The 16614-nt window shown below is 33.2% G+C and overlaps 1 protein-coding gene across 5 annotated transcripts in view; it reads right to left on the bottom strand.

Moving 5' to 3' along the window:
• The window catches only part of CCDC178 (coiled-coil domain containing 178), a 674385-nt gene that overhangs the window by 66884 nt on the left and 590887 nt on the right, over window positions 1-16614 (bottom strand). For all 5 annotated transcript variants that reach the window (XM_074201254.1, XM_074201258.1, XM_074201255.1 and 2 more), the window contains one exon: window positions 10931-11065. In XM_074201254.1, the coding sequence (XP_074057355.1) occupies window positions 10931-11065 (135 nt within the window). The remainder of the gene's footprint in view (window positions 1-10930; window positions 11066-16614) is intronic.

Here is a 16614-nt window from a genome sequence, read left to right as displayed (position 1 = left end):
TCTCTTACTCACCGTTATACATGTGATAATTTGCTAAATCTCAACATTTAGATTCTAAAGCATTTTTCTCATATATGTCTAAACTTCTAAGTTGATTTCAAATTTCAGGTCTTTCCCCATTCCAATCTGTTCTCCACATAGTTGCCAAAGTGATATTCCTAAAGCCTAGAAAGAGCATGACATTTCTTTTTTCAAAAAGCCCCCTCTACTTTAAGGTTTGAAAAGTATTTTACAAATATTATCTTATTTGATCCTCACAACTATCCTATAGGGTCTTGTTATTATTATTGTTGAGTCATTTCAGTCATGACAACTCTTTGTAATCACATTTCAAGTTTTCTTGGCAAAAAAATACTAGAATGGTTTGTCATTTCTTTCTCCAGTTCATTTTATAGTTGAGGAAACTGAAGCAAACAGGATGATATAACTTGCCCAGGACATAGCTAGTAATTGGCTAAGGCCAGATTTGAATTCACAAAACTGAGTCTTTCTGACTTCGTTTGGTACTCTATGTACTATACCACATGACTACCCTAATATATGAGGTATGTTATATTATCACTCCAATTTTACAAAAGTGGTAACTGAGGCAAAGGTTAAATGACTTGCCCAGAGTCATATAGCTACTAAATGTCTGAGGCCATATTTGAACTCAGGTCTTCCTAATTTCATGTCTAGTACTACATCTACCTTGCTATATAGCAGTCAAAATTAGAAGACAATAGTCTCCTTCTGTTTTCCCTACTAATCACCTCTCTAATTTATCTTCCACACAACTGCCAAATTGATATTCCCCAAACGTAGGACAACAGTCACTCAGCTAATTCAAAAATCTTTCTGTTGTCTTTAGGATAAATATAAAATTATAAACCTTTGTATATGTTTTGTGGTTGTTTTTGTGTACCCCCAAATTTTGTGTATACCAAAATTACAATGCAAGTTGCTTCAGGCAGGCACAAACACATAGTAGGTATTTAGTGAATATTTGTGATATTGAGATGGCATTAATTCAAACAGTTTATCAATGTATTAAAGGATGCATATGACCTAAAATGTCTTTGATTGCACAATAATTCTCAGGTTATACCCAACACTTAGTGAAGCTCTGAAAATGTTGAATAATTTCTTGATGACATGCTTCTTCAATTGTGCTCTGGTATGTTATATGTTAAGTTTTCATATTTGAATATTTTTATATTTGAATTCTTTGGGTAAGGTAATACAAATTTAATATTAAGGTCATTTTTCTGACTTTTAATACATTGTTTATATATGCCTTATAAATAATCATGGCAAAAGATTTTTACTTTTAATTGTTCTAAGTTTAATATATATATATATATATATATATATATGTATGTGTGTAGGTATATATGTATGTGTTTGTCAGTATACATTTTTGGTTATGACTAATTTGGAAATTTATTTCACTTGACTATGCACATTTGCTACAGAGGTTAATTTTTCTTCTTTTCTTTTTCCAATGAGGGAATAGAGAGAACATTAATGCTCATCAATTTTAAATAAAATGTTTTATATATATATGTATATAATATTCCAAATAAGCCTCAAGAGTGTCTATTATCACCAATATTATTCAATATTGTACTTTAAAAGTTAGCTATAGCTTCAAGATAAGAAAAAGTAAGTGAAGGAATAAAAATAATGAGGAAACAAAACTCTTTGCAGATACTAAGAACTCTAGAAACTCAACTCAAAAACTAGTTGAAACAATTAACAACTTTAGCAAAGTTGCAGAATTTAAAATAAACTAATATAAAATCATCAGTATTTCTAAATTTGCCAACAAAACTCAGGAATTGGTAAAGAAATTCCATTTAAACAACTGAAAACAATATAAAATGTTGGGAGTTTACCTGCCTAGAAAAAACCAGGGACTGTTTAAGCAACTAAAAAAAATTAATTATTCATGGGTAGATTGAACCAATAAAATAAAAATGACAATTCTATTTAATTTACAAATTCAGTGGTTTTAGCAATTAAGCCACCAAAAAAATTTATAGAGTTAGAAAAAAATGATTTAAAATATTCATATGAAAGAATAAAAGGGCAAGATATCAAGGGAATAAAACTTCAAAATGTGAAAGAAAGTGGTCTATCAATATTAAAACAATATGATACTGGCTAAGAAATACAGTTGGTGGATCAGTAGAATAGTTTAGGTATACAGCCTACAATGGAAAATGACCCTAGTAATCTAGTGTTTGATAAACCCAAAGAGTGAAATTTTGGGGGCAAGAACTTAACATTTGAAGAACATTGTTGGAAAAACTAAAAAGTAGTTTGAAATAAACTAGACATAGATCAAATCTTGCACCATAAACCATGATAAGTTAAAATGGTTAAGTGATTTAGACATAAAAGGTGACAGCATAAGTAAATTAAGGGATCAAAAATATTCCCATCAAACCTATAACAAGAGAAAAGTTTATGATCAAACAAGAGAGAGAAGATCATGGGAAGTAAAATAAATAATTCTGAATACATGAAATTAAATAGCTTTGCACAAACAAAAACAATGCAGCCAAAATTAGAAGGAAAATAGTATGCTAGGCAGAAAAATTATAGCAACTTTCTCTCAACAGATTCAATTTCTCAAATACATAGGAAACAAAATGAATTTTTTTTATAAAATAAGAGCCATTTTTCAATTGAGAAATGGTTAAAAGACAGTTTTCATTAGAAAAAATAGAAACTATTAATTGTCATATTAAAAAAATACCCTGAATAAAGAAATACAAATTAATACAACTCTGAGATACCATCTCATACCTATTAAATTGGCTAACCTGACAGAAAAAAAGGACAAATGTTGGGAGGAATATGGAAAAAAAATGGGACAATAATGCATTGTTGGTTGAATTGTAGACTAGTTCAACTATTCAGGAGAACCATTTGGAACTACATCCAAAAGACTATAAAACTGTAGGCAGCCATTGACCCAGGAATGCTGCTGCTGCTGCTGCTACTACTACTACTACTACTACTACTACTACTACTACTACTACTACTACTACTACTACTAGGTCTGCATCTTAAAGATATCAGAGAAAAGAGAAAATGACCTATTTATTTAAAAATATTTATAGTAACTCCTTTTTTTGCAATAAGAAAGAATTGGAAATTGAAAGGATTCCCATCAACTTGGGAATAGCTGAGCAGGTTGTGGTGTATGATTATGCTATAGGAAATGCTGAGCAGGGTGGTTTCAGAAAAAAAGCTGAAGATTTATATGAACTGAAGTAAATTGAAAACTAAGAAAATATAGAATACAGTAACAGCAACTTTCAACTGTGAAAGACTTGATCAACTCATCAAGATAATGACCCAAGACAATTCCAAAAGACCCATGACAAAAATGCCATCTTTTGAGTTCAGAGAGAGGAGCAATGAACTCTGAAAATATATTGAATACTAGTCTTCTTTTTACTTTATTTTTTCTATGTCTTTTTTTGCAACTAATAAAGCTAATAAGGATTTTAAATATGGTTTTGCATGATCATACATATCAAATTGGTTAACTTCTCAAGGAATTAGGAGAAATGGGAGAAGAAAAAGAATTTTGATCTCAAAATTTTTAAAATAATATTAATTTTTATATGTGATTTGGAAATATTTAGCAAAATAAATAAAATATATTAAAAATATGTTTGTAGTCTCTCTCAGTCAGGGCTGCCTGATTCAGTAATTCTCTTCTTGAGTTTTAGAGGGGTATGGTGATCAGATGGCAGGATCCAGATAATTCTAAATTATTTTCTAGCAATAGGCCATAGCCACCTTATCTTGTTTTGGATGAGTGACCAAACTACTATTGGAACTTGTAGGAATGTAGAAATTGACAAAAACATAGTTCAGTTCTGGAAAATTCTGTGAAGCATCATAACATTAACAAGCAGCAGATTAGATTTACTCCTCCTTCCTTTTTTCATCTCCTGCAAGCTTAGTATTAGTCATTCTTTCAAAATATTGAAAGTAATCAAACATTTCTATTTTTACATGTCTAACAGAGGAGATATATATATATATATCTACACACATTTTCTTGAATTTTAATTTTTGTTATATTGACCAGTCATGATGGTTATGCTTTTTTTTAAGATGCCAAGATAAAGAAAAATTTTGTGTGCTGCATTATTTACATTATTCACTTTTATTGAACAAACTTGATAAAAAGATACCGTCTTTTAGAAATATCTTTTCATTAGCATTATGTAATTCTAAATCATTTTTGCTAGAAAATTTAAGCTATAGGTAATTTCTCTATAGATATTAGAATGTAATCTTATCATTTTAGCCTAAATATCTGTAATAGTTAATTTTAGCTTTAGAGCCATTGATGTATTCTACAATTCCTTTTTCTTTTTCTGCCATGTTGGTAAAGAGACCAAGCTACTACTCTGAAAATATATTATTAGAGCTGGGTTTTTATCTATTGTAATTATGACTTTTCACTGCTTCCTTTAGTCTTTCAGACATTATTAAATGTTATTTTTTATTTCTAGATGATTTGAATATTTCTGCTTAATTATATTGGTTGACAACTTTTAACATTCACATCAGTACATAATTAAAATAATTCTATTTTAGATCACCTAGTCTCCTACTCTCCTCTTGTCTCTGCTCAGGAGGCAATGTGGTGAGAAAATGACTGATTGGATTTGGAGTCAGAAGATCTGGATTTGAATCCTAGTTGGTGGACATCCTTTATTTTTTTAAAGGCTCAAGGACATCAAACATGACTCATGAGTGAACTGGATTTAAGAGAGACAGAGTTGCACAAAACCATCAACCTCACTCTCTTCCAGAGTCATCAAAGTTCAGTGGCAAGACAATAGTCAGGATTGGTGATGGCTTAAGTTGCAGTGAATGGTCTTGGCATCTTTGATCTCTTTCCAAATGATTGTCTTTATGGTTGGAACAAATTGTTCTCACTCCCTCATTCTACCAGAGAAAGTCCTGACATGCTCCTTCATTCACTGACAAGCTGCTCAAGTGCTTTAACTGAGCTTCAGTTTTCTCATCTGGAAAATGAAGATAATCTAGATCAGGTGTGCCCAACTTGTGGCTCTCAGAGCATTTGTTGTTGTGGGTTGCATTGTATTCATGAATGGGTATTGAATTCTGAATGTGGCCCTTGAAGGGTTTTTGTTGGTTGGACACCCCTAGTCTGGATAGCTTCTGAGATCCTTTCCATTTCAATATCTGTTATTCTATAATATCTTCCAGCTCTATGATTCCAAGAAGAGATTAATGCATCCAGTAAGAAGCTCACTAACTAATCAGGTAATTATTTCAATTATTAGAAATTTCTTTTTACTGAGGTAAAAATCTGCCTTTTGTAACTTTTAAGCACTCACTCTAATTCTACCTTCTGGAACAATAAGTTACATCCCTTTTCATTTGATTGACATTCAAAAAAATTGAAGATAGCAATCATTTCTTCATTTTCTCTTTCACTTTGAACATCACTCAGGTCACTCAATAATCCCTTGACTTTTTTTTTAATAGATCGTTCACTATCCTGGTTGAACTACTGTAAACCTAGCCACAATATAGTTTGACAATGAATTTATTAGTATTTGGCATTCATAACTGGAAATAGTTTTGGGATCTGAGTTTGAGATGCCAGTCAAATGGGTATCTAAAAAGCAAGCCTACATTGCACAAGTATGGACAGGACTATGAATATGGATTTGGCAGTCATCTACAGAGAGGCAGTGCTTAAAGCATATAGAAAGATATGAGGAAGGCAAGGACAGAGTCTTCACAGAATATTTACATGAAGAGGTCAGGAAGGGGGACAGCTAGGTGGCACAGTGTATAGAGCACCAGCCCTGGAATCAGGAGGACCTGAATTCAAATCAGACCTCAGGCACTTAATAATTGCCCAGCTGTGTGACCTTGGACAAGTCACTCTTAACCCCATTGCCTTAAATAAATATAATTTTAAAAAAAAAAGGAGTCATGAAGGCTATCCAGTGAAGCATATAGCAATGTAGTAGTGAGAATCACAGGGAAGAACCAAGAGCGTGTTGTTTCTCTCAAGCCAAAGGAGGCGAGAATATCTAGTAGGAGGGAACGTATCAAAAGCCAAAGAGAGGTCAAGGAGGAAGAAAGGAAAAAATGAAATAGAACTTGGGAGGTGTTTGAGGGAAGAGTTGTGGTAGATAGGGCAGAAGCATTATTGAAAGGGTTATGGATACAATGTGTACTGTGGATGTAGAATCATTCAATATAGAGAACTTTTAAAAATAAATTTAGGAAATATGAGGAGTGTGATAGATTTGAGACTGGTTTGGATAGAAAATCTAAGGAAGGATTTTAAGGTTTGAAGATGCCTGAGAAGTCAAGTGTAAGATCAGATGAAGCCAGGAGAGTGAAAGAAACTCAAGATCCACATGAGAGGAATGACCATTGGAGAAAGCTCATTTCAATAAACATTTATCAAGTAAACATTTATTATTTATTAATTTACTAGAGGAGTTGGAAAGGAATGCAATTAAAGGTATAAAATCTTCTTCTGGAACCAAAAGAAGAGAGTGGATAATGATGAGAATAGATAATATTAATATTGAGAAGTAATGGAGAAAGTGAGTTAAGAAAGCTCACCCCTGAAAATCATTTCTTTATGATTGTGTGTGTATGTGTATGTATGAAGAGTTAAGAGAATCCCTCTTCTGATATGTTAGGGTACAGAAGGAGCATGATGTGGTAAACTTGTTTCCTGTGCGACCTTGGATAAGTCCTTATAGTCTATGGGTCTCAGTTTTCCCACCAGTAAAATGAGAGGGTTGAACTAAATCACCTCAAATAGCCAAACCAATAATCCTAAAAATCTCTGACAATTCTGAAACTATGATTCTGACTTAAAAGTTCCAAAATCCACTTTGGATAAAATAATATAGATTGATTCCTCATGTCTACCATTCACTCACTGTGCTGGTTAGCAGTGTTTTGGTTGATTCTTATTAACAACTAGAGATAATTAGGGAAATTGCATGTTTCTTTATTATCCTACTGTATTATTTGCTCAATACTTTACTATATTATTAGGGTTTCTCTCTCCTGTCCTTAATCGTTTATTAGATTTATAACTTGGTTTTATACTTTGATGTGATCTTCAGTTGCCTAATCTATAAAATAGAACTATTATTCCCTACCATATGAACTTTGGAGCTCCTTTCCAGATCTATAATACTTATTTTCTTAAATAATCATTAGTGATTAAAGGTTATCTAGCTATAGTATCAGGCATACAGTTGGTGCTTAACAAATGGATATTGTCTTTCTAACTATTCAAACTTCTAAGTCCATTTATCTATCTCCCTATCTTAAAATAAGCAAATGCCAAATATTAAGCAATAAGTACCTGTCTATATTTAAACATGTTCATCTACATATAAATATAAATATATATATGAAATGAACATTCAATAATTTGCTCATAACTTTCTGTATAATTAGCTCTTACAGAATGGAACTCAGTACAGATATCCCTTCCACATCACAACTTTCCCCATCACAGTTTCTATATATCACAGCTTGGCATAAGAAATTAAATGGGAATTTTGGAGTTTTGAAGAAGCCACAGATGACATAAAAGACCAGAAGATGACACAGACAAAGTTTACAAACTCAGAAATGCCTAATGTATAATAATGCATATCAATAAATTTTATTTTTAATACCATGATAGTTCAAACTACTTTTCTGGTACAAAGGGAGAGTCAAAATATTTTATGCAAATTTTCTACATTATACATTATAACCCTAACCCCTGTGAAAGATTCCAGAGTATCTAATTACTGAGCTAATATAGACCATTGTCATGAAGTCCATAAGCAATATTGCTTATAGATCTTAATGTATTGATTCTCTCTCCCCTAACACACATATCACAGTAAAATATTAAGAAATTCAAGGCATTGGGTCTATACCCTGAAGAGAGCATAGGAAAAGGGTGAAAAGCATCACTTGTACAAAAATATTCATAACAACTGTTTGTGGTGGCAAAAAATTGGAAATCGAAGGGATGTCCATCAATTGGGGAATAACTGAGCAAATTGTCGTGTATGAATATGTTATGAAACACTATTGTTCTATTAGAAACCAGGAGGAATGGGATTTAAGAGAAACTTGGAAAGACTTGCATGAATTGATTTTGAGCAAGGTGAGCAGAAACAGAAAAACATTGTACACTCTAATAGCAGCATGGGGTGATGATCAACCTTAATGGACTCACTCATTCCATCAGTGTAATAATCAGGGACAATTTTGGGGTATCTGCAATGGAGAATATCATCTGTATCCAGAGAAAGAACTGTGGAGTTTAAATTTTTTAAGGAAAATGTCTTATGTACTACATAATTTTTCTATTTCTAATATTTTAATTTTTCCTCAGGGATATTTTTTCTCTCAACACATTCAATTTTAATCAATATATAATAGGGAAACAATGTAAAGATTATCAGATTGCCTTCTGTGGGGGGGGGCGGGGTAAGGGAAGGAAGGGTAGGGGAAAATAGTGTAAAGCTCAAAACCTTACCAAGAAATGAGAGGTAAAAACTACTATTGTATATAATTGGAAAACAAATAAAATATTTAATTATAAAAAAGAAATTTAAGGTATTGTATTAAACACTATAGAACAAATTAAAATTTGCTGAATCAATTCATGGATCAAAATGTTCCATATTTTCTCTGAAATAGAGGTTTACTAACAAAGAGCCACATAAGAACTCAGACAGATGACTGCTTCTATTTGGACTCTATACCTCTAGAGTCTAGTTTCCTTTATTCTGGAAAAAAATATTTTCCTGATATCTTCTAAAATAATCCAGCCTTACTTATCTTTGGTATAGAGCCCCCCAAACCCATATTGATATATTAAAAATACGAAATTCTTACTTTTTTACCTTAAAAAATCCAATCTAAATCAGGCTAAATTCAGAGGATTTGTACAAGAGAGAAGAAAGAGATCAGTTTATCCTCCAAGTATATTCCTAAACTCATAAACTTCATCTTGGAAAAATGCTATTGTTGCCAATGCTTCAGCAGTTTACTTCTGGCTAAATAGTTTCATATCTGACTTTTCTAGTGTTTTTTAACAAGCATAACAATGAATCATTTTAGAGCAAGTTTTACAAGTAACATCATATTGCTACATCATGGAATTAGAATGAAGTACATAGAGGATAATCAAAAAATATTCTTTACCAGTGTTTCAGTTCTTATTACCAGAAATTGTCATTATGTTTATCATAACTGAATTCATATATATATATATATATATATATATATATATATATATATATATATATATATATATTTCTTTTTTTCATAGAATTTGTATAAAAGGGAACATTTTATGGGGGGAAAGGTCTTCCTTTAAAAGAAAAGAATTAAAGCATATAAACTAGCAAATGTCAAAAAGTCATCTATGGTTAATTTATTAAAATAACTTACAATACAAACATGTATACATGAATATGTTATGTATATTCAAGTTATCATAACTTAGAGCTTCAAATGTGGTACAAAAGTTTTCCATGGCACTCATATTTGTCAGTATTCATGTACTGTAGCCTGAATTTGATCAACTTTGTTTTCTTTACTTGCTAATTAAGTCTTTTCCTACATTTTATTTATTAAATATGAAAGTCCAACATTGTTTACTTGATTTAATCAAGTAAACAATTTTATGTATTATTTTTAAAAGCAGTACACATTTGCCAAAATACATCCCAAAAGCCATTAACTGAGACCTTCAAAGGAATGTTCCTTCAAACATCTTTACATTTTCTTATTAATTTTAACTTAATTTAAATTTATTCTATTGGGGAAGGAGAATTAACTATATTTGAATAGGTCCTTTTGGTAGTTTTGACCCACAATAAAAGTCTTCAAAAAAATCCCAGGGAGGATCAGATTTAAATCAACTCCAAATATTTTGACTAAAGTAATATTCTTAAAGTCATCAATTGTATATATTATATTAATACCGAAGTATAAGAAAATATATTTTCTTTGTAGCAAATTGCTATGTTATAACACTAAAATGTTATATTAAATACAGAATTTTAAAAATAGAATATTTTATTTTTAAGGGAGTAGTAGTTCTATTTTTAAACTTGTATCATGAAAATTATATATCTGGAGTGATCATTTATGATAGGAGATGATCAAATTAATTTATAAGCCTACATCCTCTTTATAAGTGAATAGTTATCAAGAATACATTTTTTGCAACTTTAAAAAAAAATGAAGTACAACTTAAGTCATGCAGGATGGCCCGTTACATTTCTGTCTGCATTTGGAAATCCCTGTTTGAACTTCATTCCAAATTCTATAATTCCACATAAAAACATCTCTAATCCTTGTCTGGAGCTATACTCTCTATAAGAATAGAAGTATTTTGATAAATTAAGAGATGAATAAATATTTACCATGGCAAATATAAGCACATAATGATTATAACATATACATATATATATATATATATATATATATCATAGCAAACATAAAGCTTAAAAATAATATGGGACTGCTGAGTAACAGCAGCAGAGCTAATTTATATATGTATATACATAAATATATGCCTATATAAATATATATACATATATATAAGGATATATATAATTATAACCATCTATTTCAAATTTTATAAGGAATAAATGCAATCTCTCTCTCTCTCTCTCTCTCTCTCTCTCTCTCTCTCTCTCTCTTTCTCAAGTATGCATGGTATGTGTTAACTTACTGAATCATCCTTCATGCAATTCCACTTTATTAAAGAGGTGAAAAATTTATAAAACTCTGATGGGATATGGTTTTAATGCTTCATCACACTACCCATCATTTGCTTTTCAATCTAGATCAGAATGATCTTTCCTACTTCCCTGCAATCACCTACCTCCACAAGTATTACTCTACACATATTCCCATGAGCTCTTTCCTGGGTCAGTTCCAGCTCATACTTGCTAAAGAGGGTTTGCAGTCTGAAGAACTCCAGTAATGCAGCATGCATCTTTTCTTGCAGCAGAATGATCTAAAGGGGAGAAGGAGGTAAAAAAAAAAAACAAGTCAGAGTAGCAGAGGAAATTAATGGCAGTGTTCAAGAAGAATGATGGAGGGAAATATAGAAAGCAGTCAATAGCCCATTCTGCACTGTACGGACCTGACAGGAATTTCACAGTCTCTTGATTTTTCAGCCCACTCATGTGCATTCATCAGAAACCAGTCACATCTGGCTGCCAGGATGGGGGGTTAATTTTCTCTAAATGCCTCAGCAGTTTTGTTCTAGCTGAGGCAAACTCTGTGACTGCAAAGCTGATGAGTAAAATATTTCTCCTTCACCCAGTTTAACTCAAAACCGATAGCCTCAGGACATATTGAACCTTTCTCTTAAAAAAATAATCTTTTGAAGCTCTTTGAATGGCACATCAGGTCAAGCCAAAGTTTAAAAATGCAAGTTTAAGACTTTGATGGACACCATTGCTTCTTTTTTCCCCTTCTAAAGCTTATCATAGCTTGGCAATGTGTGCTGCAGAGCATGACAAAACTAAAGAGAATTAACTTAGCCATCAACTGCTGAGGGAGAACAATAACAGGAAAGAAATTTCCAGAGAGAACTCCCTATTAATCTACCTAGCTATAACCATGTGACATGAAAACATCGAACTGCACTAAACTATGGAAGATGCCGCTTTCGACATTTTTTTCTACTGAATTTATGACTAGGAAAAAAGAAACCCCCCCAGTACTAGATATTTTGTACAAAAGAAAGAGTTTTAATGAAAAAATAACAATAAGGTCACTTAAGTATACAGTGTTGGCTTTAACCTGAATAAACAGCAAGACAATGACATACAACATTGCTAAGACTTAAATTTTTTTTTCAATGTTTTCACCATTTTGAAAAGGTTTGTGCTTGGGACAAAAATTGCCTCTGAGAGAACATATGCTGGAAAATGAAGCGTTTTCATCAGAATGAAATACTCTGGTTGTTGCAAAGATATTAGTATAATAATACAAAGGCTCAATCCAGTTTGCTCTAGTAAATGAAGAAAATATTTAGAATTGGTAGTTTATCATGAAGATAAGCCTATGTTAGGTTTCCATTTTGGTAGATTCTAGTGAAAGGAAAGGCAAAAGAAAAGATACCAGAGATTTTCCCACATAGTTAATGAAATATATCATTAGAAAAGAGATATTCTTTATGATATTTATCACAGTAACATGACTATTCTATTTCTAGCATTGAAAATCCACTGCTTGATAAGGAGGTAACTAAATATGTTTACATATGTGTATGTCATATAAAGAACATGTACTAAATATGAAGACATGTATGTGCCAACTCTCTTTTTAATTAGAGAGGTGACCTGGGTCAACCAGTGCATATAGGTTTCCTTGACCTCCATGTCCTAACTCATAAATGAGGACTTTCAATTCAATAAAAGCATTCCTCAAATGCCCATTCTGTGTAAAGAAACACTTTGATTAGGGTCCAGGTATAAACAAAAACAAAAATGAAAAACTATTTGCAACAGATATTTTAATGGTGTTTGAATGAAAAGATCTAAAATCTCTTCCAGATTTAGCAATTAAAACACATTAAAAATTTCTCCATAATCCCTGTCTTCCCCCACCCACATCCCCAACAATGGCAACAATTTTTTAAAATTATGTTTAAGAATGTTAGGTTATCATAAAATCTATTGTAATGAACCAACTGAACAAAGAGGAACAAGTTCTTAGATCATACTTGAATTTACTCTTCCTTTCTAGAGGGCTGGGTTATGCAGAGCACTTCCAAATATTACTTGCTTGGTTCCAATGCAATATTCAGAATTTTGGAAGATTCCTTCCAGTGATGTATGACTTGGGGGTCTTGTGCTAGGGATGATTTTAAAAAAATTCTAATTGACTGGGGAGGCAGAAGAACTGATAACATAAGAGGTGTTAATCTAGAATTGAATTCAGTACAAAAGGAATGACTTTTTGAGGAGACAATTTCTCAATCACTTTTTTTTCCTAAAGAGAAGTGAAGTAAGAAGTACTATGACCTACCAAGTGGCCAGAATGTTGGCAGTCCTATTGGGATAGGAGTTAACAAGAAACTTTGTGAATCTGAGGGATGTGTCATCAGAGGTAATGTTGGCCTCCAGAACCAATGGCAGAATCAGTCGGAGCAGTAAAGGTTGAAAACAAACAAAATGCCTGATGATGTATGTGGAAAAACAGAAACCTGAGGATGACAGTTGTAGCAAAGAGTAGTGCCAATAATTGATTTAACAGAATCATTGCTCCGTAGAGGCCTGCAGCTAAAGGGAAACTTCATGAGGATCCCACAAAGAGAGAAGAAAATACTAAATTAACTTCAGTAATTTTTATAATTTTAATACATCCCAGCTAAGGGTCCTGAGTATCCTTCCAATTGTTTAACTTCATTATTTTATCAAGGAACACCTTATAACTATATCTATAAAGGTTCTAAGAATGCTTTGGTAGATTGGCTTCCATTCTTTGCAATTCTTAGTAATTTTGAACATGAATTCATTTTCTATTATTACCTCTTGTATTTTTTGTCTTATATTTTTAATACTGAATGGAAATATTATTTTGTAGCCCACAACTTTACTGACACTACTAATTGTATTCATTAATTTCTTTGTTGATTCCTTAGAATTTTTAAAGTATGTCATCATACAGATAAGCAGATAGGGACTCAGATATACAGATATATAAGTATTTATTAATCTCTTTAAGCACTAGAGATAAAATACAAACAAGCAGAACAGACTGCTAAAATGTGTGAAAAGTTCTTCAAGTCAGAAATAATCATATTGAAGAATGCCATGGCCATGCACATTAAAGAAATTATTCAGAAATAACTGGTTTTCCATGACATCAACTATGGAACTCTCAACAGGGTAATCAACTAACCCAATGAAAGACTATCTTGATTGTTTAATCCCATGAGAGATTCTCCCATTCAGGACTACAGTTATAAGATCCCAACTCTTCAATTAACTGATTACTGGTCCTAAAGTTCATAAAATTGCCAACATAAAAACAATGACCCAAGATCTCAAAGTAGATGTTATCCCATTATTTCTCACATGTAAATGCTGAGCACAGCAAAATAGAGAAAGGGTTTTTACCAGATCCTGACCATGACTCACTAGATACTATATGGAACACTGTATCTGAAGGGAATTTCAACCCAGGTGTTGACATATGGGAAAAAAATGACTGGACTTCATGGGATTAGAAAGTTTATGACAAAGGTCTCCATTTCCCCATTATCCATATAGTTGAATAGTATTGCATAGAATCTAATTATTAAACTCTACCTAGTTATGCTTGAGGATAATAAAAAAATGACAGCTGAAATTTATGGAGCATGTTAAGGGTTCTTTTCAAACTTTTACCTACTTTCATCTGATAATCACTATTAAACTGTGAGATACAAATTTTCATTATTTTTCCAATTTAGCAGTTGAGGAAACTGAAGTTCAGAGACAGTCAATAAACATTTATTAAGTGTAGCACTGTGCTAAGTGCTGGAGAAATAAAAAAGCAAAATACAGTACAATGGGAGAAACAAGAAGCAAACAAATATGTACAAACAATTTATCCACTGGATATAAAGAAAATCATTAAAATTAAAATAAACTAAAATTAAAAGGGTTTCAGAAATACTTCCTGTGGCAGATGAGACATTCCATGACTTGTTCAGTCAGACAATTATCTACTTTCTGAAATAGGATTAAAAGTCAAATCTTCCTGTCTCTGAATACAGCATTCAATCCATTCTATGATGTGCCATCCATTAAGGAAATTAGAAGCTGGGTTTCAATGACATATTGTGGTAACTAAAGACATTGAAATAGATGAGCTCCTTACAGGGTATTCTATACATACAGAGTTTAGAAATAAGCTTTGAGGAATATCCATAGTTAATTATATCAGTGAAAAAAAGTCTTCAAGAATGCAAGGTAATTTTATTTAAAAAGTTACAGAAGCAAAAAGCCATGAGTGGTTTCCATCTGACAGAAGACAAAGAGAGTATGACCTTGATAGGTCACAACTAAGAAAGGATCCTACTTATAAATGTCTTGAGTGCAGGGTCTGTGTGATACCTAACTTTTATTTCGGCTTTCTGACCAGCACCTTGCATATCTATATAAAGATATAGAGCCGGCTAAATGTTTATTAAAAGAAATTTAGTGGGAGGAGCCAAAATGGAGACATGAAGGGATCAAGTCTTAGGAGCTCTCTGATAAAAACTAAAAAACTAAGGACTCTAACTAAACTTTCGAGAGACAGAACCCACAAAGGGACCCAGTGAGGCAGTTCTCCTACTCAAGGTAACTTGGAAAAGAGCAGAAAGGCTCTGCTCCCCGGGGCCAGAGGGGCGGCCCACCAGAGGGGTGGCCCACCAGAGCCAAAGAACTTCAGCCTCCCGGAGGCAGCCCCAGGGCGCTGGGAGCCTCAGCTCACAGCAGCGGGGGAGTCTCCTGAGCTGCACCCTGGGGAGCACCGGCACAAAGTGGGGGAACAGCAGGGGACCTCTGCCAGAGCCAGCACGTGGAGCCCAGCCCTCAGGGCACACAACCAGCAGCTTGGTCTTTCTGCAGCCTAGACCCAGAAACAGAAGCAGGTGGAGCCAGTAAGCAGGAGCCCCCAGGGCATGAGCCCATTGAGCTGAGGGAGGGGAGTGAAGAGAGACTGCAGAGCTCTGTCCTCTGCCCCTGAAACAGGACTCTGGAGCTCTGACCACATTCAGATCCTGATCCCAGTCTAGGCCCCCCCCAAAGAACAGCAGGCCCCCCCCCCCACCTCAGCCCCATGGCAGAGGGGGGGCGCTTATGGTCATTCACAGACCAGGAGGGAGGACAGAACCTCACACACTGAGACCCTTGTGGGAGTGTCCCAAAAGCTCAGGAAGCACCCCCCAAAAACAGGCTTAGGCTGGGAAAATGAAGAAAGAAACAAGAGGAAGACCATTGAGAAATATTTTGCAAATGAGCCCAAGAAGGATCAAAATACTCCATCTGAAGATGAGGAAGCACAAGCTCCTGCATCTAAAGACTCCAAGAAAAACAGAAATTGGGCTCAGGCTATGATAGAGCTCAAAAAAGACTTTGAAAATCAAATGAGGGTAGTTAGAAGAAAAAACTGGGAAAAGAAAGGAGAGAGATGCAGGAGAAAAACATGAAAATGAAGTCAGCAGCTTAGTCAAGGAAATCCAAAAAAATGCTGAAGAAAATAGCTTGCTAAAAAACAGCTTAGGTCAAATGGATAAAACAGTTCAAAAAGTTCTTGAGGAGAAGAATGCTTTAAAAAGCAAAATTGGCAAGATGGAAAAAGAGATAAGAAAACTTTCTGAGGAGAATAAATTCTTCAGACAAAGAATAGAATTCAGGGAGGTTGATGAATTTACCAGAAATCAGGAATCAATACTTAAAAACCAAAAAAATGAAAAATTAGAAGAAAATGTGAAATATCTCATTGAAAAAAACAACTGATATGGAAAACAGACTTAGGAAAGATAATTTGAAAATTATTGGAATACCTGAAAGTCATAAT

Source organism: Macrotis lagotis, chromosome X, assembly GCF_037893015.1.
Source record: "Macrotis lagotis isolate mMagLag1 chromosome X, bilby.v1.9.chrom.fasta, whole genome shotgun sequence".
Classification (NCBI taxonomy): Eukaryota; Metazoa; Chordata; class Mammalia; order Peramelemorphia; family Peramelidae; genus Macrotis; species Macrotis lagotis.
This window is presented reverse-complemented; position numbering and strand designations above follow the sequence as displayed.